The sequence below is a fragment of the Coturnix japonica genome, chromosome 5 (assembly GCF_001577835.2).
Source record: "Coturnix japonica isolate 7356 chromosome 5, Coturnix japonica 2.1, whole genome shotgun sequence".
Taxonomy (NCBI): Eukaryota; Metazoa; Chordata; class Aves; order Galliformes; family Phasianidae; genus Coturnix; species Coturnix japonica.
In genome coordinates, this window is record NC_029520.1 from 32,652,238 (window position 1) to 32,677,247 (window position 25,010).

General features: G+C 40.0%; 1 protein-coding gene across 4 annotated transcripts; it reads right to left on the reverse strand.

Moving 5' to 3' along the window:
- Positions 1-5,489: 5,489 nt before the first annotated feature.
- On the reverse strand, positions 5,490-24,963 carry LOC107315039. 4 transcript variants are annotated; one of them, XM_015864992.2, is made up of 9 exons: positions 24,709-24,963; positions 23,751-23,859; positions 16,495-16,616; positions 15,327-15,465; positions 14,423-14,499; positions 12,530-12,640; positions 8,648-8,754; positions 7,222-7,312; positions 5,490-5,718 (listed from the first exon to the last, which is right to left on the reverse strand). In XM_015864992.2, the coding sequence occupies exons 1-9, from the start codon at positions 24,835-24,837 to the stop codon at positions 5,602-5,604; spliced, it is 1,002 nt and encodes a 333-aa protein (XP_015720478.1). In that variant the 5' UTR covers positions 24,838-24,963; the 3' UTR covers positions 5,490-5,601. The 4 variants fall into 4 exon arrangements, with proteins under 4 accessions (XP_015720478.1, XP_015720477.1, XP_032300941.1 ...); XM_015864991.2 differs by having other exon boundaries at positions 14,378-14,499; positions 24,709-24,961; XM_032445050.1 differs by lacking the exon at positions 23,751-23,859 and having other exon boundaries at positions 24,709-24,957.
- Positions 24,964-25,010: the final 47 nt, after the last annotated feature.

Here is a 25,010-nt window from a genome sequence, read left to right on the forward strand (position 1 = left end):
AATACTGAATCTCAGGGAATTCTCAGTTGTGCTGTTCCTGAGTGCGAAGACCTCTCAGAACTAAACACATCAACTGAAAGGTTCCTTTCTCCTACAGGAAAGCCCAAAGAGGATGGGAAAGAATGAAACAGTTTTAAAAGGTGGTTTTGGCTTTCTAGACCTCAGCTGATAGTAGAGAACCTGGAATAGCTGCTAACCAGATGATGTTTGAAGTATTTTTTACATCAGAGCAAACAAAGTAATACAGATACAGAATAACTTTCAAGGTAGCTTAACTTAAGAGCCTGCATGAACAGAAAGGATCCATGTCTGAACAGAAGCTCTGCTGCTGCATCCCTTGACTGTGCATGTGCAGGTAATGCAGCAGAGGTAGTGCTGATGCCAGCGTGTGCGAGACCAGCACAGCTGAATGTCAGCAGTAGCCTAAAGAACTTCACTTTGAAAAAAATGCATAGCTGTGAAATCCATGGACAAAACTGATGTCTGCTTCTATTAGTACCAAAACAGCAGTTTGACCTAAATAACAATTTCTGTTTGGCACTGAAAGACGAACAGAAATAGGGTCCAACTCGTGAGTCATTAAAAAATACAAGAAGCCCAACAACATGCAGTGCACTCCACAATCAGCCCCTTCCTGAGGGAGGCCAAAAGCTGTACGTACGTACTCTGTAGTCTTCTCTTCCACAGAGATCTTAGTGCAGCTTCAGAACTGTTGGCTGACACCTTTATGACACTGAAATGGATGGAGTCAGTCTACGAAGCACAGATTTTAAATAGGCAGTGGAGCTCCTCACTCATTCCAGTACGTGTATCAGAATGACAGGCTTGCAGTGTCGTAGCACCAGATGGACTTACATGTGCAATGTCTGTGGTTACAAAACCCCTGACATTTTCCTATGCCCCAGTCACTGCCTGGCACTTCTTTGGGTTATGTGTGACTTCAGAATTACTACAAAAATTTACCAGTTCATGTACATCTTCTGCTTGCATACCTTAAGCGGGGTCAAAAAGAAAGTACTCAGTCATGCACCATCAGGTATCAATAGTGCTGACACCTAGCCCTTGTTGGTGGGCAAGTGCTTTTGCAACATCATGCTACATTCAGTCTTAAGACATTACGACTCACGTTTTCAGCTTTCCGTTTAACCCACTACTACCACCATTATTCTTCCTTTCTTTCTTTGTTCAAGCGGTTGGACGGGAAGCAGGCAGCTCCACCCAAATTCTTCCCTCTGTTACACCACGTCCTTGCTAGGTTTTTATCCACATATCAGCTCAGTGTCTGTTTTCCAGTGTCTTAAATGCTCTGCCAGGAAGCTGTCAGTGATGTTCCTCTCCCCTCCTCCCTCCATCGTGGATTATTCATCTCCTTAATGTCATTTTAAATATAGAAACTGTTTCTTTTAACAGCAGTGTGGATATTTTCATGCTAAAAATTGTAAGTCAGTTATTGACCACGAAAGTGCACTCACCAATACTACAGCAGACCACTTGTGTGCAATTAGATTTACATGATCACAGTGACCAGCCTTAATTCAGTCCCTTCTGTTAGACAGGAAATGCTTCTTCTACCTCTGCCCATGTACACAGCAGACTCTTGAGGATAAGCAGAATCTCATTTTGTACTTGTATGTATATATACACATATACACACAATGCACATGCTCACACTGTGCTGCAAACAATCAGAGCCTGCTCTGTGTTGGGGCTGCTAGCAATTCTGGTGGAATATCCCACTTCAAACTTTGGCATGAAACCTCCTTCTGACTTTCCTCCTTCCTGCTATTCCTCGCCCAGGCTCACAGTTTAGGTTAGCTGCCTTTGATGCTCCGGCAAACCTGGGGAATGCAGCAAAGCAGAAATGCTGGAGGACAGAAGCAGAGCCTTCACTTCAGCCCAAACATCCCCTTGGTGGAGTCTGAGGCAGGTAGTGGAGAGGCAGAACCCACAGAATCTTTCTCACACAGAAAGGGACAGATGAGGCAGAGCCCAGGACTCTGAGTTGCAGGAATTTAAAATACTTAAGCATGATGTTCAATGTCTCTTCCTCCACCAAAACGCCGTGCTGTTACTCTGTTCTCACAATTAGTGGAAGAACAGATATTTGTAGGAGTGATTAACAGGCATTTGTTGGACAAATAGCATTACTCTCCTTCTCCAATTCTGCAAATAGCCCCCCCCCCCCCCCCCGCTTCTGCAGAGGGTTTGTCACAGCCCAAGGGTGAATCTGGGGAGGCCATTTGTTAAAACACTGGCAAAGAGCTGTGGCACTGTCTGTGCCAAGCTCTGTTACACTGAGGTTGGGGAGCAAGAGCCAGGGTCTGACGCAGTGCCTGCAAGATGGGATGGAGCCAACTCTGCACATTTCTTTGAGGTCCTGACAGGAATTCGTGGAGGGTGTGAAGCGGCCCTTTATAAATGCTTTCATCATCTTTCCAGTCAGCATTGACCCTGAGAAGCTGCTCAGCTAAACTGACTGGCTGTTTGCTGTCACTGTCTTTCAATGGCCACACTTGTGCAGAGCTCCTGCTTGCCTCCTGCTGCACTACTGCCTGGTCCTGGCTCTGGGAGCAGAGAACGAGAACACAGTTTAAAAGAGAGAAGAGATAAAAGAAACCTAAAGAAAAAAGAACACAGATGATGAGGAATTGAGGAGGTGGATTTTTTTTCAAGCTTCTCTCACTGTCAAGTTTTCCTAAGCACGTGTCATTAGACACTTCCAATACCACTTAATGGGAAGAAGCACACATGGAAAATTACTCACCTTTGACAACAGCAGGCGTTTGATGGCATGATCCTGAGTGAATATATCTGTGGTGTTTTCTGTTTGTAAAGTTAATCTACTATTCTTAAAGCTTGATGGCTTTTGCCCTAACACCAGGGGTCCCAAACACCGTTGGTTTAATGAAGTAATTCTCAATAGATCTGAACTTCAGATAGCTCATCGTGCAGAAGACAGAGTACAGCACGGAGAGTTATGCTGCAGGGAAGAGTAGGGTGGCTTTCACCGTGTATCAGAAATTCCTGATGCTTCCAACAGGCACCTTGCTTTGATTTTGGATGTATTACTCCTATTTTCACCATAGACACTAAGGCAGAGAAAGGCTGAATTGTCTGCCAAGGAGCATGCAGAGCAGCAGCAGCAGCACCATGAATGGGGACTTGGCCCACTGGACGTATCCTTGGCAGCTTCCTAGGGCCAAACAAGCAAAATCAGAGCTGAGGTAATGTAGATACTCTCAGGTGAATTTCTACTGACATCTCAGGCTGACCAGGTGAACAGGAGAACAGATTTTCCAACTTGTCACAAAGGGTTTTGCAAACCTCCTTAGACCTTACTTCTGCTTCTCTTGTGTAGGGGAATCTATAACAGGACTAACAGGAGCCAGACAAGTTGGAAAAGGAACAAATTCAATTAACACCTTCTCTCACACAATAGTTATTTGAGTTTGTCTTCCTCATCTAACCTAACACCCTTAAGAATGGCCCTATGAGTTCAACAAGCCCTATGAAGCCAAGTTAGGAAGAAATGTCTGAAGGGACTGAAAAGTTTTATTTTTTTGGCATTTTTAACCAAAACTTCTCTGCAAACATGAAGATGTCTGGGTTTAAATCAAGGTCCTGGTAAGGGCAGCAGAGGAAGACAGAAACTTGAGCAAATTAAACTCACTTCTGACTTTCTCCTGATGTCTAAAAAAGACAAGGGGAGCTCTTCCCTGTTGCACCCTTGTTACATATGAGCTCCAGATGCGGGCATGCTATTTCGAGAGTCAGAGGATACAGATGTCATTAAACATGCTAGTGATCTGCTCCAGTCTACTGCTTTTTTTTTATTTTAATCTGACATCAACACCCAAAAAGTATTTGAAGACTCAGCATGAAGAGGGGAAACGACTGCAATGAAAGCTATCGTTCCTGTATTACCAAAGGTGCAGGGCACAGGTTATCCACAGTATCATGAACCAGAAGTCCTGGCAACTGATTAGGGAGCAGATCTTGGAGGACCCCTGAAACAAGTAAGAAACATTCCAATATGGTCTCTTCATCTCATACGACAGCGGGGCTATGCAGTAGCTTTTAAATACCCAGCCAGTTTTCCTTTTACAGTAGACTATTTACACACTCCAAATTCAGTCACAGCTTCCACTGTATTGTACTGATTACTACAGTCTCATTTCCAGATTCTGAATTGCCCATGCATTTCTTTTCCCCTTTTTTATTCTCTCCAAAGCTATTAGACATGCATTACCTCCACGCCACTGCATAAACTCTTTTAAGTTCCCTTTCTAGGGGCATCTGTCTCTTTGGCAATTAGGCAATCAGCAATTTGCTTACCATACATAAAATAAAATAAATACTTTAAGTAACGCCTGTTTGTTCTTAAATACATAAAGAACAGATTCAGTCATGTTTTGGGGCTGCAATTCAGTATCACTCACGTTTAAACATCCTCCTCCATGCCAGACAAACCACTAAAAATGCAGCTTCTTAAAACTTATTACCATTATCCAGTACCATTTAACTTCTTTGTTACTGAGTGCCTAATGGCCACTGTTCCTTTTTGCCTGTCAGATGTATTATAAAGGTCACTGGCCTATAAATCATTTGAACACTGAATCCCAATTTAAAGTTTTCCCATCTGCATTAGCCATAAGTTGTGTAGTAAACTTTCAGACACTAACAATGTTTCTGAATTCACAACACACTTAGCCCAAAACTCCCAAAGTTAATATTTTTGCACTCGATTGCCGATGTTTGGCAAAAAACTGAAACATTCTTCAGCTGACTAAAAGCTTCACATCCTTAGAATGTAAAATCTAAATATAAATGTGGTGGGCGTATGTGGATCTTTTTTCTCTGAGGAGGCTCTGTTACGAATTTCCAATGTTTTACGCCACCACCGAGCCTCCGCTAAGCCGTGACACCTGTTCAGAATTTTCAGCTTCTTAACCCCTTATTATACTTTCTATAATCCCTAGAAGTGCAGAGCATGCAACACTGTTCTTCAGTTCCAGGCTTGTGGTATTAATTCTCACTGCCTCCTCGGTACCTTTCAGTGTTTTACGTTAACATCCTTACCTTAAGGATTAACTAAATGGATGGAGTCTTTTCTCTTAACTAATGCCAGAAAATGCTCAGTTTTTCTGGCAGACCATGTAAAGAAAATCTAAGAATTCCATTGGAGAAAGAGTTTTAGTTTGATTTTTGACAGAAGTATCTTAACAGATGCAGCTTTTAAGTAACTAAGTTAAATGTATTGCTATCGCCCATTAACAATAATTTGCCATTCTTAGCTTTGATATATTCAGCAAACTTTAGCAGTGCACAGTGCTAGGGAACAACAACTCTTTTGCCATCAGTCCATAGTCACTCTTTCTAACATTTCTACTAAAAATAAAATGTATCTTTTAGTTAAAGGCCAATACATTTTTGTCAGACAAAATGCTTACACAAGGAATCTTGCTTAAAAAAAAAAAAAGACTCTTACATTCTAAACCACAATAACAACTTTTAATCAATTTATTCATACGTATAAATCAGAATTCATTTTAGACTCAAAATAAATGATACTGCAAGGATATTAGTAAGTTTTTCCAGTTGCTACAGAATCCTGTATAAATGTATTTGTTCGAGTGCTTCTCTGTCAACATCCTTTTCCACATATACATCATAGTTTAGCTGTAACTCCTCTACCCATTGGCTGAGCTGTATATCCGTCTGAAACAATGAAAACAGATCATTAAATTAACACAATTCTGAGAAACATGACAGGAGTAAGACCAGCACAACATTAGGAAAGCAAGGCATAATTAGACCGATTAGTCACTGCAAATTATGCAGCATTGGATAAATTCATTTCTGGAAATGCCATTTAACTTAAATAGGAGTGTAATAATGACAAATTCTAAACATGATCTCAGCTGGTAGTCTAGATATTTTGTTAGTATGTTACAACTGCTTCTCTAACTGCATCTGTACGAGCCTCAAGCATCCTGATCTCAGGGCATCGTTTTGACAGAAGCAGTGAGGGAGCAGCTAACCGTACTATGGAAGAATCACACGAACTTTCCCATTTTACATCTAGAGAATACAGAATAAGACTACAAAGGTGTTCTCAGCTGTTGTGTGGCTACTCTCTACTTCAAGAGAATGTCAAATGACATCACTGCATCTCCTGGGGCTAAGGATCCATTTCACCCATTGGCACATGGCAACAAATAATTTAACTTCTCTAAAGCAGACTATTGGCTAGCAAGCCACTTTATAAGTAACTTTGTCGTGTATTATCAGTATTTTGTTTCCCAACTAAATCTAGCCCATATAATTTGTATAGGCATCATACACATAACAGTAATCTACCAGTGACCTGTGGCAGAATGGATGCAGAGCAGAGACTGGTCTGTCAGAAGTGATTAGTACTCAGAGAACAACAGAACAGCAGCAGCATAGGATATTCAACATCATTAAAGTTTTCCAACCATAATTTAAAGCTGTATTAGTGATCTGATACACCTGATGGTAGTCACTTGCCTAGCTGGGATACCACCATCTCTCCTCATCTGTACTCATAATAATAGTAGCTCATAATGGCATGTTGTGTATCACTCTTGATGCCGTCAGCAGAAAAGAAGACAGGATACCATCAAGGATGGTCCTTTCTTCAATATGTTCCTTTTCCCCATTGGTTTAGCAAAACAGTTTGTCGTATTTTAAGGCAGTGCACAAATGTAAAGCTAAATAGAGAAAGGAATTCAAAGTTTTACTTCTAATTAGAAGCTTGTAAATATATGTGTACTTTTGAGGTTCTACACCTATACCTGGATGTAGTCTTAAGGGGAGCGAATACTGTCACAATCCTGGCCTGGTTCTGTGACTATACTTATTATCACAGAATTATCACATAATTATGCAGCTTATACAATGTTATTTTTCATAACTTCACAGCTAAAGACTTGGTAACAATATGCATGATAATGATTCACGGAGCCTACTGAAATAGACTGGGTTTTCCATTTTATAGGTAGGAACAGTTAAAGTACAGAAGATTGTTGGTGGTCAACCCAGAAACAGAAACCAGAGTCCTGCACATTTTAGACTACGCTCTGAATTAAATACCCTTTCTGATGGCAACACTGGCAGGCACCTAATCTCCAGAACAGAACTGCCGCTTCCATAGAAAGTGACAAAATGTGTTGGCTAAAACTGGCTGAAGGAGCTTACCTGGAGCTTTGAGAGCGATTCTTTAAGGCTTGGAACTGTAACTAACAAGGACCCTCTTTTCTTTACGTTACAAGCAATAAACTCCCAAGCTCTGAAACACATTGAAAAGCAGGTCATTAGGTTTTAGGGAAATAAACATATTCTTATTTTATATTATAACCAATAAATTCCTAAGCTCTGAAACATTTCTGAAAATATGTCATCAATTTTCAGGGATAGAAACACCTTTGAGACACAACAAATCTAACACTAAAAGTCAGTGGAAGTAGACTGAGTATGAAGATTTGTCAAATATGCTTATCACCCACTGTTTGTGTCTCAGAAAATAACTGTGTACAAACAAAATCAGACTTTATATTACAAACAGAAGAAATACATGGTCTTAAAATGTTGAGGTTTTTAATTTTTTTTCCACTCTGATACATGTCATTTTGTACTGTCAAAACCTTCATTCTGGACTAAAATTAAACATCAATCCAGTCCCCAAGCACAAAGTTGTTTTAAGCAGCTCTGTACACACTTATTTTGCAGTAGTGACAAAAGTCTCTTAAGACATCAGCAATAGAAGTATCTAAATATAGCCCCTAGCATTTCCTTTTTTCCTGATTTTGCAGGCTGGTTCATTTCTAACAGCACAGCAATTCATATTAAAAAGAATATAATTTTCACCATTTTTCAAATGTAATTTGTCTTCATGGTACTAATGCAACATTAAGCCACCACAACTGAATTCTTGAAGAATTAAATGAATTCTCAGTCATGTGCCTTGAAACAAATCTCCAGGCAATGTGAAACAGTCACTAATTCACCCAGCCATTCTGTCTCTGTTTGTGATTATTGTTTGGTACTGAGAACACACCTTAACTTAAAATGCTAGTGGAGACACAGGGACCCTTTTCTTTTAACTACCCGTGCTAAAGGCACAGTAACTTTTGGCAGGTAAAGTTATTTAAGTTTTAAATGGATAATGATTAACAAACGTTCATCTGGAAGCATCCAGTATCCTAAAAAGAAGGAGCTTAATCATGCATTTATTTGCTACCACATCCTTATGAAAATACATTAGAACTATTAAGATCTGTGTTTTGCAGAGCATTTGTTTCAATGCTGTGACATCTGTAAGTCAGAGCAACCTGTCTTCTTTCTGAAAATCGAGCTTTATGCTGATAAATCCACTTCAGACCCTCAACAGTGCAAGGACCCAGGGCAAGATTTGAGTAAACAAAGGAACAGTACTCAGTGAATTGAACAAACAGCTGCTGTACTATCTTAGCAGTTAAGAAAAACAATTAAGTAAAGGCAGTTTAAAACAATTTCCTTACATAATTTATGTAAGTGACTTCAAAAAGCACAACCTTAAGGTTTTCCGCAAGGTTACGCATACAGTGCCAAAGAAATAGATTACTTGTTTGGACACATAGCTTACCTGGCCTGTTCCAGTCTGTCAAGAAAATATTCAAAGACATTATTCATTACAATAACATCAGCATTCTGAAGAAGTGAAGCCTGAGTACAGATGTCTGCATGAACCACCTGAAGGAGAAAAAAATCACACAGTATAAATTAATTTAAGAGACAAATACGTCCTTCAAATAAACATGAAGACCAACAACATATTACAACACATGCTACGACCTTTTTGAACCCATCACAAAAAGGGGTATTTCACTGACCTCACTGTAGATGCTTGCAGTTTAATTTACCTGGATACTTTTTTTTTGAGAATACTTGAAGGCTCAGTGCCCTACTAAGGGATCACAGCTAGAAAAAACACTACAGACACATATTTGGCAATTGAATTCTCATTACCTACATAGGGACTGAGAGTGCTGGACATGCAAAATGCTCGCTGGCAGTGGAAGACAGCAAGTGCTTTAACTTCCCAAGCAACTACTTCTCTACTAAGCACAGGAGCTGGTTTGATTTCATTTACCTTCACCTATCAAAAAGGATATTAGTACATCATGTCATTTTCAAACAGGTGTGATTATAGTGACAAGAGAATGTGAGTGTTCATTAACACTCTGACAAGATGTGTCTGATTTCCTCCTCAACATGGAAAAGTGCATCATATTCTAAATCTGCGAAACAAACTAGAACATCTTTTGAGGGGGTAAGAGAGAGAAAGCCAATGAATTCCACAATTTTTTTTGAAAGTGCATCCACACAGAAAACTTGATCAATGTCTGGTCTTTTCTGTGTGAACTATTACTGGGTTGAGCAGGGAATACAGTAACCTTATGGATTCAACAATTTCACATTTTGCAGATTTCTTCCAATATACAAAAGATGCAGAAAAGAATTTTTGATTCTGAATGTTTGTACCGAATATAAACATTTATCTGTTGAGAAACACTTCGCTCATTTAACATATCAGTACTTGCTGAGAGGGTAAGATACATATCCCTCTTCATAAAGAACATGTAAAGCCTGCTGTTCTGATTGACAGAGGTAACAGATACTACCACCCCTGCAACCTGTAGGAGTTCCAGTGGGGAACGAGATGACAAATTGTCACACTTTATGATCTCAACTGATGCTATCAGGGTACATTACTGCAATTGAAATTGCAGCCAAACATTTTAAGATTAGTAACAGCAGAAACAAAGGTCTACTATTCAGATATTACTAGGCATCAACAGCTTCATTTCCTTAAATTTACTGCTACCTGTAATGAATGGAAGTAACTGTGTTCTCAGAGTTTATGCAGAATTGGCAGGTTAGTATTTGAAGGTTGTATTTCACTGAGAAATATGGACAGCTGACTTATCAGTGAAATGGCAGCTTTCACCGCCAATGTGTGGATATCTCAACGACTTATCCATTAGTTCACGATATACGGAATATTTTAAGACAATTAATATTTGTGATAATTTATCTTAAAACAGTGTAGTATAAACAACACCTGCAAAGGATCTGATTAAAAAGAAGTTCAAACATCCAGGCAGCAGAGAAACAAGACAGACCACTCCTGTCACTGTCACCATCAGCTGTCCTAAAGAAGGTAGGTCCTGATTGCAAATCTAGGTCCTCTTAATAAAGCCATTGCTAACTATAGATATAAATAACAGGCTATATAAATAACTGTGGTGGTAGAGCTATTATGGATACAGCCTTAACTGCTGCCTCAGTACATGGGCTACAGCTTCCTGCAGAGGGACAGAACAAACAGCAAGGGACAAAACTTGCCTCAGCTAGAACTGCTGGAACTCATGCATCAGCACTTGGATTCCTCCATAATTTATTAGTGCATCTATGCTGTAAGTGGGATTCACGTCAAAATTTCAAGGCAAAGGAGACATTTTAATTTACTCTCTGATTTTCAAGGGGAGAAAGTAACAAAACCAGCACATTTCTGTACAAAACACCTGAGCAGCAGTGTTTAATTCAAACCCAAGTGACTGATGGACTGTTCCCAAAGGAATTTTTAAAATGACAGCTTGACGGAGGAAAAGATCACATACATAAGTGGCACAAGACATCACATTACTACTGAATTTCCTTCAGTTCCTACTAAAGGCAGTCCTAGTATTTTTATCATTGATTCAGAAAAATAAGCTACCAGAAAGTTTTAAATGTATGTTGGCTGATACCTCATTTACCTCAAAAATGCTCAGACCTTAAAGTTAGACTGCTTTTACAGAACAGGAGACTGCTGATTAAACTGACATTTGCAGCCCATTCTTGTTAAACCCACCCTTGTTCCTGCTGGAGAATGCAGTACCACAAGAGCATATATGGCTGTACCACAAGTCAGGCCCGGATACCGGTCCAGCTGAAACACTGGGTTCTACATCAGCTGTACCTGATTTCTGTTCAGCGTGGCTATATGTTGGCACAACAGAGAGGAAAGCAACCAATTTTAAATCTGTTGAACTATTTTATTTTTCTTCCAGCATCTAAACATTTGCTCAGACATCAAAAGACACTGAGCAACTATCTATATACTTTAACAAACCAAATCTTGATCGGGATTCCACCCTTTTGTCCTTTAGGATCATATTCTAATAAAAATTCAGTACATCCTGAAAAACGATTGTTATTTAAGGAGGGTCTCTTCAAAATTTGTGTCATAAATTATTGTCAGCAGCCGGATTCTGACTATTTTTAAGCTAGTATATATCTCTAGAGAGGTAAAATAAAAATCTAAGAATGAGATATTCCAAGCATGGTGATAACAGAAGTCACATGACTAAATTAGCATCTAATGAAATTCAAATACTAAAGTCCTCAGGCATTGCTTTGAAAACATAATATCTTCTTATCTTTATCTTCTGAAATGAATACATCAGCAGAATAACAAGGTGTGAAGGAAAAACAAAGTCTTATAATATAGAACCTAGAAGGCTGAAAAGCATGTATAAGCATCTCCAGTTCCACTGAAGTAACTTGACAAAGTTCTAACTGTGACTTCAGCCTCATCTCAAATGAGCACAAAGGACATGCAAAAATTGAAGGTTATGGATAAACTGTCAGCAATTGCCAATGACACTACTTATCTGGTGTTATATTTATGTATGTTTATTATTTCATTATGGTTCCAAATCAGTTACTTTAATTTCCAAGAAATAACTGTGACCAGAGGTTTTTGTGACTCCACTCAAGAGGATACATATATAACACAGGATTTAAAGCCAGTATTTCACCCAGCATATTCTACTTACCAATTTTTGCTGGAAACAAAACAACTGGTATTCCCCAGAAAGGGGAAGAAAAAAAACACAAATATTTTTCTCATTAAAATAATAGTACTACTTATTTCCATAACAGGAGTTGAGAAACAATTCCCATAACGATATCATATTGTTTGAAACTCATTTTGTTTGTGGAAAGTATGCATGCTCTGACATGCCAAGAAAACAAATTCCAATAGCCAAAAGTCCTCAAGGTGATCTTAGATGCAAATTTACAAATCCTTCCGCTAACATTAATGAAATGCACAGACATTTGATCTTCTTATTCAAGACAGAAACTCTGATTCACTTATTTTCAAGGAAGTCAGTGGCAATGCTGCTGTTCATTTCACTGGGAGAAACAGCTAAGATGTATCTGTTTTGCATGAGCCAGCAGGCGAATCCATTTAGGAAAGAGGCTAGGACACGCATCATGCTATCATATTTTGGTAATTTTCTTTTTTTTTTTTTCCACACTGAGATTTTTTTTTCCAATACAAACCCTTTGTTTAAGACCAAAGCAAGCAAAGGCAGAAACAATTTCTCAGAACACCAGTTTACCAGTCACACTCACAAACAGGATTCCCACTATCCAGCGGTTAAAAATATACACACTTAGCCACATGTTTAGTTACCTTTATTCTGTCAGTGAACTGGTATTTTGTAATTGTCATTTCTTGCAACTGGCAAAAGTCTGCATTCATTTCTACTCCATACAGCTGGGATGCTGAGCTATAAAGATAACCCTACATTAGGAAAAGGAAGTTTAGTAACTGTGATGTCTTTAAAACAACTTCAAATATTTGAGTTGAAATGGAAAAAACAAAACATAACAACAAAAGTAAATATTAAGAAAGTATTTAACAAAGAAAAAGAAACTAAGAAGTGCCTTACAGTGGATGTAATATATTTTTCAAAGCTAGGCCCCTTTTGACAATTTCCACTTATGTCTCACAAACTTTTTTGTAAGAGATCCCAAACAACAGGTCAAAATGACAAAAAAAGTAGAAAAGCTTCAACTTTACTTCAATTGCAAAGTAGATGGAAAAAGGCCTAGGAAGGAAAAAAGCTGTAGAAACCAAATTATAAAAATAGCAAGAAGGCAAAAGACTGTACAGTTTTGTTTCTTGTAGGAATGGAAGAAGAAAATACAGCAAGAGAAGAAAGAACAGCCAGGACACATAATGTGAGTGAAAACAGAGGACAACCTTACCCATAATATAATGGGATATTTTGGGACAGTCTTTGTCAGCACCTCTAAGTAATGTATTACTGCCATTTTCAGGTGCTTTACAGAGATGCAGTATGAAAAAAATTGAGAAATTATCTCTAAATGATACACCCAAAAATACTGAAGTGGCTCCATTTTGGACTGAGATGGTATAAATTTGTAAGAGATGTTTAAAAACAAAACAAAAACAAAAACAAAAACAAAACAAAACCAAAAATACTTGATCCTATATTGCCCTAATGGAGATACTGCTTTAACTTCTATTTGCAACTGTCTCTACAGAACACTTTGCGAACACTGGGAAGCACCAGCAAACAATGCTGAAGATACAGAAAGTTCAAGATAACTACCTACTGAAATCTAATTATTAATGTTTTCTGAACCCATTCAAGTCAGTGGCAGCAACCTATGAAGGTAAAGTTAACATTCCTAAACATGATAAAAAGTAGAACTCTTCTTGAAAAACATTCCTCCTGCTTTACCTTGAGACTATCTTCTACTATAACACTACAAGCATTTAAGTACTTCAAAAGAAATTCAATAGCTAGCAAAAGTGTTATCATTAAAGGACCCAATGCTGCAAATATGGACAAAAGGGAGTAACTCCTCTCATTTGAGTCATCCCAAAATTAGATTATTCAGATGAGTAAAACCGCATACTCAAGCGTTACCAAGATTGAGCCCTAAACAGCCATTGACTTTTGTAAGAAAGTTGTAATGTGTGTTTTGCGTTGCTGTTGGCCATATGTTGCACCAGCCATGCCAAAAGCAATCAAAATTGCACTCAAGTTTCTCGATGAAGTATTTTATGTGCATTTTAAAATGCAGAGCAGGACAATATGTTTTTGAAGACAAATTCATATCAAAGCCTTCCTTTGTATAATTCAACAGTTTGTCAGATTCACAAAGGAATTTAACATATCTGATCTATATATAGACATGGTCAAGACATATGGGACAAACTCCCTTCTGGAGGAGAGACAGAGCAGGGATTAGCAAAAGAGCAGTATGTGTGACAGCAATATGCTGCTATGTTGGACAACAGACTTTTCTGTTGAGAAAAGTTTTTTTTTTGCTCTTTGAGAGAGCAAAAATTAAAATCACTGCGAAGCAGCACCATATTTTATTCAGTCAGATCAGAGATACTGTTCAGAATGACCTGTCCAAGATTGAGTAATGAGAGTAGGAAGTCAGAGAGGAAGGAATATGTTTGTTACAGTAATAAAATACAAAGTCCTGTGCTGGAAGTTACCGCAAATAGCACTGCACCAAGCCTGGAGCCAACGTCAACCACTACCTTTCCTGTCAGGTCAGGCAGTACATGTTGATAAAGAAACTTCAGTTCCATGAGGGAAAAGGAATGCGAAATAAACTCTGGGAAATAAGAACAGAACAAAGGTGTTGGGCGGGCAGTACTAACTAATGTGTTAGTAACCAATAAAATATTAATCTGAGGAGTTACCATCACTGAAAACCCATTTGCTTTCCTTCCTCAACTAGTGCAGGGATCCCAGGAAAACCAGGGATTGCAGATCTGATCCAGCCTGTCAGCAGACTGCTCCAAGTCAGGGATTTATTTCTTTACATGGAGTATTTTGAAATCCTTCATGAAACTGAGTTACCTTTTTCTGTACAGTGACATGTATTAAACAAAACAAAATACAATAACTTGGAATCACTGATGGAGAAAAGGAAATATGGTACCTAAAACTCAACACAATTCATGCAAACCTTTTTATGAGCCGACATTCTAATAGCTTAAAATTCAGCTCCAAGGTTGTAAGGAACAGAATGTTCTCCATATAAGCTATTCCTTCTTCAGTGTCTGTGCTGTACTGGTGACAACACTGATCTGTACCACACTACACAAGCTTTAAGGTAGATATTGCTCTCCACTGTTTTTCAGTGTGCATGAGAAGACTGAGGCTACTGCATGGGGTGCTGTAGTATTCTTTCTGTATATACCTTTTCAGTGGTACATAGCACTTTCTGTGGGCAACTAGGGTCACTCATTCACAGCAAATTGCTTGGACATACACATGTAGGAGACTCCTACAGGTTATGGGAAATAATACTGGCCTGCGTACTGCACCAGTCTGCACAGAGTCCTCCATCGGATGGATGCTGTGTTGCCCAGCTGAGTCACTGCACAAACCAGTATGTATAAAATTCACTTCTCACGTTTCCAAAAGAGCACTTACCTAAAGATGCAGTCTTGTATGAGCCACACTCTGTGCAGTAGTTCCTACTCATTCTCCCCTCCTCACACATTGTATCAACAATATCATCATCATAAAGGAACGCATCAACGTGAACCATGGGCAGAGGATGTTGATGTATCTGAGAAAAGGAAGAAAACATAAGAAAGGCATAACCATCTCTCTTAACTTTACTGGTCTACCTTTACCAAAATCCCTGAGGCCAAGTGTCTCCCCATTCAGAAGTAACAAATTAAATTAAACGACAGAAATCTTGCATGAAAACTGGCTCATCAAATTTCACTGAAATAACCAGTAGGTGGAAGCTGACAAAGGATTGAAAGCTGCAGGTTTTGACAGCTGAGTAGGAGAACTGCTGTGAACTTTGTCTTCTTAGAAATGGTTAGAAGAGGTAAAAGTTAACAGAAGCTTCTTCCAAAACAGGAGAATGTATACTAAGAAAGGGCTATTTTGCTTCTTCATTTTAACCATACAAGTGGTTTCATCTTCATGCCTTATGCCTCAATCTAGAAATACCTGATATACACAAGTGTAAATTCCAGTCAAATGAATAGCAGTTGAGATGATTGCCTTCTCATCATTTCAACGGGTATAATTTTTATCCTCCAGTTCCTCTTCCCTCCCCTTCCTAAATCCACTTCTTTTTTTTTTTTAATCTAAAAGCCATACAGCGTTTTTAGGAAATGCGTTCACTTTCCAGCTATTCTAAGACCTGAAGCAGAAGAGGTGTTCACCCTTCCCACAGGGCTCACGGCCTACCTCTCTCTGTGCCATCACAATGTGAAAGGAACTGGACATAGCTTCTGGGCTGCTCACATTATGGCAAAGGCAGAACACTGGCCCTGTATTTCTATCGTCTTTCAAGGGGCTGTTAAGAGTCTATTACAGAGCTAGCATTAAAGAATTGCTGTGACAGGTAGCACACCACAGAGAACAAAAGCTGCACCAAATAATTTATGATGAAAGTTTTAAGAAGTATGAAGCAAATTCCTTGGAGTCACACAGTTACACAGAAACAGACCTGAGAACCAAACTGCAATTACCCATATCTCAATCCAATGCTCATTCTCTGCTATGAGCAACTAGTAAAACTGCATAGCCCCAAATAAATGCATGGTTCAGCAAAAGGAGACCATAATGATTAGCTTACTTTCTGGATAGCGAGATGTTCCGAATTAAACATTGCCTCAATGGGTAAATGATTCCGCAAATCTTCAGCGATATTTTTGAGTACAACATCATTGTTCGTCACCACAAACTCATCAAAGTCACCTATAAATCAAAACAAACAAAAAACTCTGAACAATCATATGTAGATCATGTGGGCTAAGTGATGACCAATACAATATAGTCGCAAGACATAAACAATACCAGATGGATAAGGTTTTTATTTGAAATGCATTTTTCAGCCTTTCTTAGTTTTCCCAGCCAATGACAGATTTAGACTGTAATAACACTGGAAATAAATGTATCACTTTTTTTGAAATCTCAAATTATTTTCATATTTATAAACTTATAACTCACATACGATGGTCTGGGCTGCCACTAAAGTGATACTGTTTCAGCTTAAGATATAAAAACATCAAAGATGTTTTTGAACTATTGGAGAAATTACAAAACTCACAGTTGCCCGAATGCACATCGTTTTGGTTTTTTTATTTGTTTTTGTTTGGTTTTTTTATAAAAGTTTCTCTTTATACGTTCCAATCTTTCTAATAAAGTGGTTACAAAAAAAATCCAACCAGGGATAACGCACAGTTCAGCAGTTCAACTTAGATTTTATGTGACTAAAACTATCAAAATATTTCAAATGTGACAGAAAATAGGAGTAGATATAAACCAGTAAATTTCTGCAAAGCCACACTGTAAATTCTTGCTATTTTTCCAAGATATCCCTGCATTCTTTCAACACTTTTTTTTAATTATTATTATTTAGTTTTTTAGTTTAGGCATTTAGAAGAAGGACCTGGAAGGAATGTTGTGAAGTTATTAACTCTTCAACCCTTCTTCCAAGGCAGAGTCAATTCTGAGTGCCAATACTTCTCCCAAACCATTATCTAAATAAATAAAATATTTTTGGATGCTGGAGAATCTACACTCTCCTTTATCAATCTACAATCTTCCTTATCAACCCATTCCAGTGCTGGACTACACTTACTATTACCGTAAGAATTCAGTACTTTTCTTGGTAGTTAATCTAAATTTCTCTGCCACAACTTAAACCTCTTTGTTTCATTTTCAATGTAAGTAGAGAAATCTGTTTATTTCTTGTATATGGAAGCTTTTTATTTCTTCAGAGACTCATCACATCCCCTCAGCCATCACTTCTCTGGAAGAAACAAGATCCACTTCTTCAGCCTTTTCTTTCGTTTTTCCTACAGTCTGATCATTTTCATCACTCCCCTTTAGAACTTTTGGACTCTCTCATCCCTTCTGACCTGCAGTATTCAGAACTAAACCTATTTATCCAGCTAAATGTTTATGTGCATCAAGCAGACTTTTCACACCTTGCAGACAACATCCTGCTTACATACCTTAGTTTCATGTCAGCCCCCTGTCTGCTCAGAAGACACTGAACTGGTGGTTCTAAACAAAGGCACTCTTCAGTCAAAACTACATATGCATAAAAGAAACAAAAACACAAAACAAAAAACAACCACAAACATAACCCTAAAAAGCACAGTCACTCCATCTGGATCTCTTAACAGATTTGTCTGGTTCCCCTTTCCTTCTGGTTTGCTTCTTGTTCTATATAGAATGCCACTAAGGGTACAGACTGTGATTTTCACATGTACAAGTTCCACTCACCAAAAGATATGGCGGCTTTTCTAAGTGTTAGCAGTGCTGTCTCAGGTGGGAACATTTGTATGAGCAAGTTTGATGGCAAGCAGGTTCAAAATACATCTATGAAACATACTGCCAGTTTTGTGCTAGTACAATCTCTCTTCTGAAGCACAAGCAATGCCAGAAACAGTAAGAAAATACAAGACTACCAGACACCAGCTACATTTTAAAGCATTAAATGCTACTGAAATGCTTTATGCTTAAGCCCTGTAGTCTGAACAACACTATTAAAGAAACCATTACTCATCAATGCAAAACGGTATCTTCTTTGAAGGTATGGTTGTAAATGGTTTTGCCAGTATTGACACCAAGAGATAATCCTACATTCCCCACAGTATTAAAATTTATTTATTTACTATTCACAAACGTACAGCAGTAACACACCAAAGCCCTGACAGGCATGGTGCACTTTAGAAGACAATCTGCCATTTGAAGCAGCTTACAGACACGTCCTCCAAAACCTCAGCTCCCCAGAAGATGCAAACTTTGCAGTGAGGAACTGGGTGGGACAGAGGGGGCAGCTGCAAATGAAGCAGCATGAACAACACAACAGGTGCAAAGCAGCAGCTCTAGCCTGTCAGCATTTTAACATGAAACCTCTAATAAGCACCCATCCCACTGAGTCCCAGAGTTCGCTCCACATTTCCAGATTCTTTAGGATCATTCAAGAAGCAGTGACTTTTCTGATCAGCACAGATGCACAGATGTAAACTCACAGATTACAGGAAGGTGGACCTACTAAATGTAGCTTAAATCTGATAATAATAAGCTGGAAGAAATCTTAATAGTGCGAAAATGGGTCCATGGGAACTAGGACAGACCTTTAGAGAGCTGAATCTGCAGAGGTGGAAATCATCTGAAGAAGCAAGAGGAAAAATAGTGACATGGACAGAAAGAGAGCAGAAAGCTGATATTAGCAGCTGTACAGACTGGTGCCTGGGGGCAATAAGCCCCTACATCTGGCAGATGCCTTACAACAATGCTATTACTATGCAAGAGACCTCATCCAGCTGTTAAGAGTATCAAATTCAAATATAGAGTTTAATGAAATGCAGGAAGAGTTTGTAGACCACCGTGCCAGCCATATCACATGGCAAGAGGACAATTTAGCTCTCTTATTTGCAGAACTGATGAGATAAGGCCTGCTCCCTCACACTCTGAGGGACCCCTCCTGGCCAAGTGTGGTGGGAATGGTCCTACAGGCTGTATGTCATGTTCCATCTGTGCTGCAGTGAGATGGTGCTGTCAGAGGGAGATGGGCAGCATGCTTCCCTTCCTCAAATCCTGGCTGTCCTTCCTGCTGGGACTGCCTTCTGTACAACACTTGGTCACAACACTGAACCTCTCACATGGGGCTCTCTGAGCTCCTCCTAGGAAACACAACGATGTACAACAGTTCTCGTGGATGATCTGTATGAACCTACCAAAAATCTTAAAACATCCGAGCAGCTCAAACGAAGAACATGTAATGTTAATACTGAAAACTTAATGGCCATTGGAAACCATTGACATTAACACTGAAACATAAATGGCCACTGGAAGCACTCCTTTCCATTTGTCAGTATTGCAAAGAAGAGGAGGAGGTCAGAACACGTTCCTGCACAAGGCATGCCCTGCACTTGCATGCTTAGTCCATGACTAAATGCAGGCTCCGAGTCACACCATTCCTGTCAAAGCAAGAACAGCAGCAGCTCCCACAATACCTCATTTACTTTGGCAGTACGTAAACATTCAGATTGCCATCAAGTACAGAATGCAGGTGCCAAATATGAAAATATGTATTTCTGCCTCAGTCTGGTACAGTTTTATCAGCTCCGCCCTGGTGTTTAACAAATTGTTCACTCTTGAGAATCTCAGTATCAGCTTACAAGGATCTTCAAAGAAGAAACTAAAATAGAAAACTATTTTTGCTATCATTTTAGTGCCTGCTGTATATATGAAATGCAGTGTGCAAACCTGGTGTTCATAGAGCAGACAGCTAACCAGGAAAGAAGTGCACAGTTCATGAAGTGCTGCAAGATGAATCACAATCATTTGTTTATGGAGGAAGTCTGAGTGCAATAGTGTTTGTATTTTACTTCAAAAACCGGTTTCACTGGATCTACTCAACACATATTTCTAACATTTAATCAACACATTGCAAAAACTCTAATTAACACCATGGTGCTGCTCAGTCTTTCTACAGCAAATACAACGCACAGTAAGAAAACATCACAAAACCTCACGCAGTATAGAAAGGATTGCTACACCAACACCTTCACATCCAGGTACTGCGCACTGCATGTCAGAAGAGAAGTGATATATCATTTCGTAAATATGAGGATTTAGCAAAAGCAACTGTAACAGCCAGCACCTTGTGGTTTTCTAGATATATACTCAGCCTCAGAAATGTAAAAAGTGAATATTACCATCCGTGTTACTTGATACAAAGCTAATTCAGTAGCGCAGTGTGCTTTAATGATACTGGACAAACAGGTCAAAGAGGAAGTCCCACATCTCTAGCACATTACTAGCCTCTTTCTGGCTAACAATGTCAGAACCAACCTCTGACCTCAATATATGAGACTGCTTCCTCAGGAATGCCAAATGCTTTTTGCATCCTTAAAACAAGCTAATACTGGTAAAGAGTATCTAGCTATTTTTCCAACAGAAATATAACTGGAGCTTATTTTATTAGTTCTTCTCATTCATAAACTGTAAAAAAAACTTCAAAGTTATATTTTAAATTAGTCACTTCACTCACCCATTTTCCAATCACAGGCCTTCCCCACCTTCATTAAGTTTCAGTGACTAACAACTTAGAAGTACTTGGTATTGTTAAGATTTCTCCCCCACAGCAGTATCATTTGTCTCAGCAGAGACTAACAATGAAAATTAACGCCAGTTCCTAAAATTGGTGATTCATCACACAACAGGTTTACCGAACAAGAGAGCAGTGAAGAAGATTCTTGGTATGGTATCACTGTAAGAAATACATTCCTGTTAATGCAGCTCCGCAACACTACTTCATCTCTTTTACAAGGATATTCTACTTGGATAAATCACTTTTACCCATTTGGATATGAAACCCTATACTAAATTGCTTTTTCACAGACAACACTCCCTGTGAGAGAGGTTTCTTTCCTCATTTCATACTATGTCCTTGTTTTGTAAAAATCACCATCTGCTATTTTTACCTAGAATGCCTAGGGACACAATAATGCCTTGGCCATGAATTACATAAAAGCTGGACAAATGTGGTCCGGTACTGAGAGTATGATGAAAAGCTTTATTCTCTGTATGCACATCACTGTAATAAAGAAACACACCTACCAGAGTTTGGTTAACTTTGTCGGGTACCCTTCCTTCATCACCCTCTATAAGTCTGAGCTTACAGCACCGATGGATCTCAACTTCCAAGTGACAAGAGTAAATTCTATGTCACTCATGTACAAAGCTGGTTTACCCCCAGTACAAGTGAATCCAAAAGAAAAAAAAAATCATATTTAATTATACGTCACTTAACTTAGAGGATCTGTGGCGGTTTATTATTCAATTATTGTTTCAAACAATAAAACACTGTATGAGCAACTGGCAGTTCTGTCTTGTAAATCACTTTGAAATCTCAGCTTCAAATAGAAAAGTTTCTACTAAAATATATGAAATGGAAAAAGCTTGAAAGACTGTTTTACTTCACTGTTACATAACTGAAAAATAAAAGCTAGTATCAGTCTGTTATGGCCTTGCTGAGGTTTTTTTTTTCATTTATCTTAGATCCCACGACAGTGCAATGAGAACCTCAAAGGGTCTTTTTTATCACCTTATCTGTATTTCACTGACATCCACCAAGAAACAGGCAGTGGCAACCCTGCACTGGAGCTCCAAGCACAGAAAAGATTTGCCATGAACAGTTGCCACTACATAAAGCGATTAGGTGACTTCAGTCTTGAAATTAGTATTCCTGGGGCTACTTACTTTGATTCTTGTATCTCTGTTGAGATACAGAAGCCTGATCAATCTCTGCTTTCATTGCTTATCTCCTCCAGCACCCACTCTTACCAAATGCAACCTCTCCTGCTATTGAAAATGTTTATGAGTTTGGGCAGCAGCAGAACAGTTGGGAATGTGTGCATGCACACATTTATATAGAAGCTATACATCAAATGCTGGGACCAACTGAGTGGGATCTTCAGGGGGGTTTCCCCAAGTGTTTTGAATTAGCCCTTGGGCTTCACCCAAGCTTTCCTAGCCAGAACTTCTGGAACGTGCTTATTGCAGAAGGATATTAAAGCATTAATCATCTTATGATAAAAAAAAAATCAGTTAAAACACCAGAGATTCCTGTTATACCTTCCAACTGCTATTGTTTCATTTTCTCTGTGATCTAAGACTAACTCCAAAGAAAAGCTGGAAGGCGAGTCACCATGAAATGACGTACATCCCACTGCAGTGTGTGGGAAGGGCCGGCCAACTGCAAAACAGCAACGCTGCGTTGCTAAGCAGCTGCCTTAAAACTGTACTGTCTTCTTCCATCACACATAAAGATTTGGAACTTCTAAAATTTGCAAGACTAAAAAAAGCATGACTGGTTATTTCACTCTTTGTTGGGACAAAGAAAACGAATAGCATCGTACACATACTCTCACTCCCGTAATAACTAAGAAAGATTAATCAGAAATCATTAGACTGAGAACCTGAGCAATGTTCTCTTAGCTCACAGAATCACAGTATGACCCGGGTTGGAAGGGACCTCAAGGATCATGTAGTTCCAACCCCCCTGCCTGGCAGGGCCACCAAACATACACATTTACTAGATCAGGTTGCCCAGGGCCCCGTCCAACCTGGTCTTGAACACCTCCAAGGACGGGGCATCCACAACCTCCCTGGGCAGCCTGTTCCAGGACCTAACCACTCTCCTAGTGAAGAACTTCCCCCTAACATCCTAGCTCCACCTACATAAAGGTCTTTATGTTATTTGTTTCACTAAAACATAATCTGGCTCTATCCTGGAAAAGTTTCTTTTAATCCACAAATATAGCATGCAAATCAGAAAACATCAATTAAGTTAAATAATAAACATGGCTAAAAGGCAACCACTTACATATGGCTTTCTGTAAGACTACATGCACGCTCTGTCTGGGAGAGAAGAAGCCTGACCATGGCTAACACTGGAACTGTGCCCCATCTGTGTGGTACAGAAATGCAGTACCTTTTCATCTCTTCTCATGACAGTTTCGGCACACAGGAGCCCCAAATTCCTGTGTTCAGTGTGCAACAGCAGAAACCTTAGTCCCAGCTCCTCTGACAACCAGCACTAATTATTATTGCTCTCCCCACACGCTACAGTGAGGACAAATGAGGACAGTGCAATCACTGAAACACAATAATTACGACTGCTGGGAGGGGAGAGGGGGGCAGGACCACAGTGAAGGTAACTGTCAGCACGCAGACACAGTTCATCAGGGAACCAGAGGCAGCATGGAGAGAGGAATCATCAAAGTGTTTTGTTGGGAACAGCACCCCAAACATTTGTGATTCTGGCAAAACAGAACAGAAATTGGATAAATGCCTCTGCTTACTTACTGCTCAGTGACAAATGAAGATAAACCAGTAATAGAAAGAGGGCTCTCTGCTTGAGTCTGAGCTCAGTCAAGAAAGAAGTAAAGAGATGAACCACAAGGATACAGCTGTTCTGGAAACGAGTGGAAAAATATGAGCAGGTTAATGGCCTCACAAATCAATGAAACCATCCTCACTGGGTAACGATGACAGATTCTTACAGGTCTGCACAAAGCATTGCAATCCCCTCTCCTTTACTATAGAGGCACGTGTACATGAATGTACATTTTAGTGGGGAGCCTATAAAACCTCAAAATTACATCAGAAAAATGAGCAAATGACAGTAATTCTTGCAAAGCAACATGGCCAGTAGAAGCAGAAACTGATAATTTCTACATGCAGTAGCAAAGGACCACATTTTATGGGCTCTAAATTTCTCCACAGAGAAATCTGGGAAACTGAATTAGGCTAAATTCCACCAGTTGCTACTGACACGCTGTGCCTGGTGTCACCTATACATGCAGACAGATGTAGACATATGTATTTATGTGTATATGCATAAGTGTAAATAAAAACACACACACACACACACACACACACAAGAACGTCTGGTTACAGTTAAGTCTAATCATACCCCTCAAAACTCAGCCCTCATCAAGCCCCGGGGACTCCCCATCTCTCCTCTAACTGTGAAGGCTGATTTGTGCGTGCCCTGCAGCACCCGGCCATAACTTTCCTATCAGACGATGCGTTGTCGCGCCTGGGCTCTAACTCTCCCTACGCGTTTATGAAAACGCCTCCAGACACAGCCTGAGGCGTCGGGACATCAGCCGCGATCAGAACGACCCTAACACAGCATGGCTCGGGCCTTCGGCGGCCCCCATCCCCACAGGCCGCTCCGAGCCTCCCGTGCAGGCCGAGCATTGCCCCGCGGTGCCGGTGTTCCGCTCCCCCGGGCTCCCTCCCTCCTGCCGCCGCTTACTGCTGTGACGCATCCATTGCAGCAGGCGGGGCAGGTCGGCGGCACACGTGCCCCGCACGGCGGCCAACACCGCGCGCCGCGCCGCCGCCAGCTCCATCGCCGCGCGCTGCCGCCGCGGGGGGGCGCCATAACCCGCACCCGGCCCGTCCGCGGCCGTTACAGCGCACGCTCAGAAGGCGGCCCGGAGCCGCCCGCTGTGTGCGCATGCCCGGAGCGCAGATCCCGCCCGCCGCGCACGCTCGAGGCCGTCCCGCCGCAGCCCGCCCCGCCGGCCGCTCTTAAGGTGGATCCATGACTCGGGG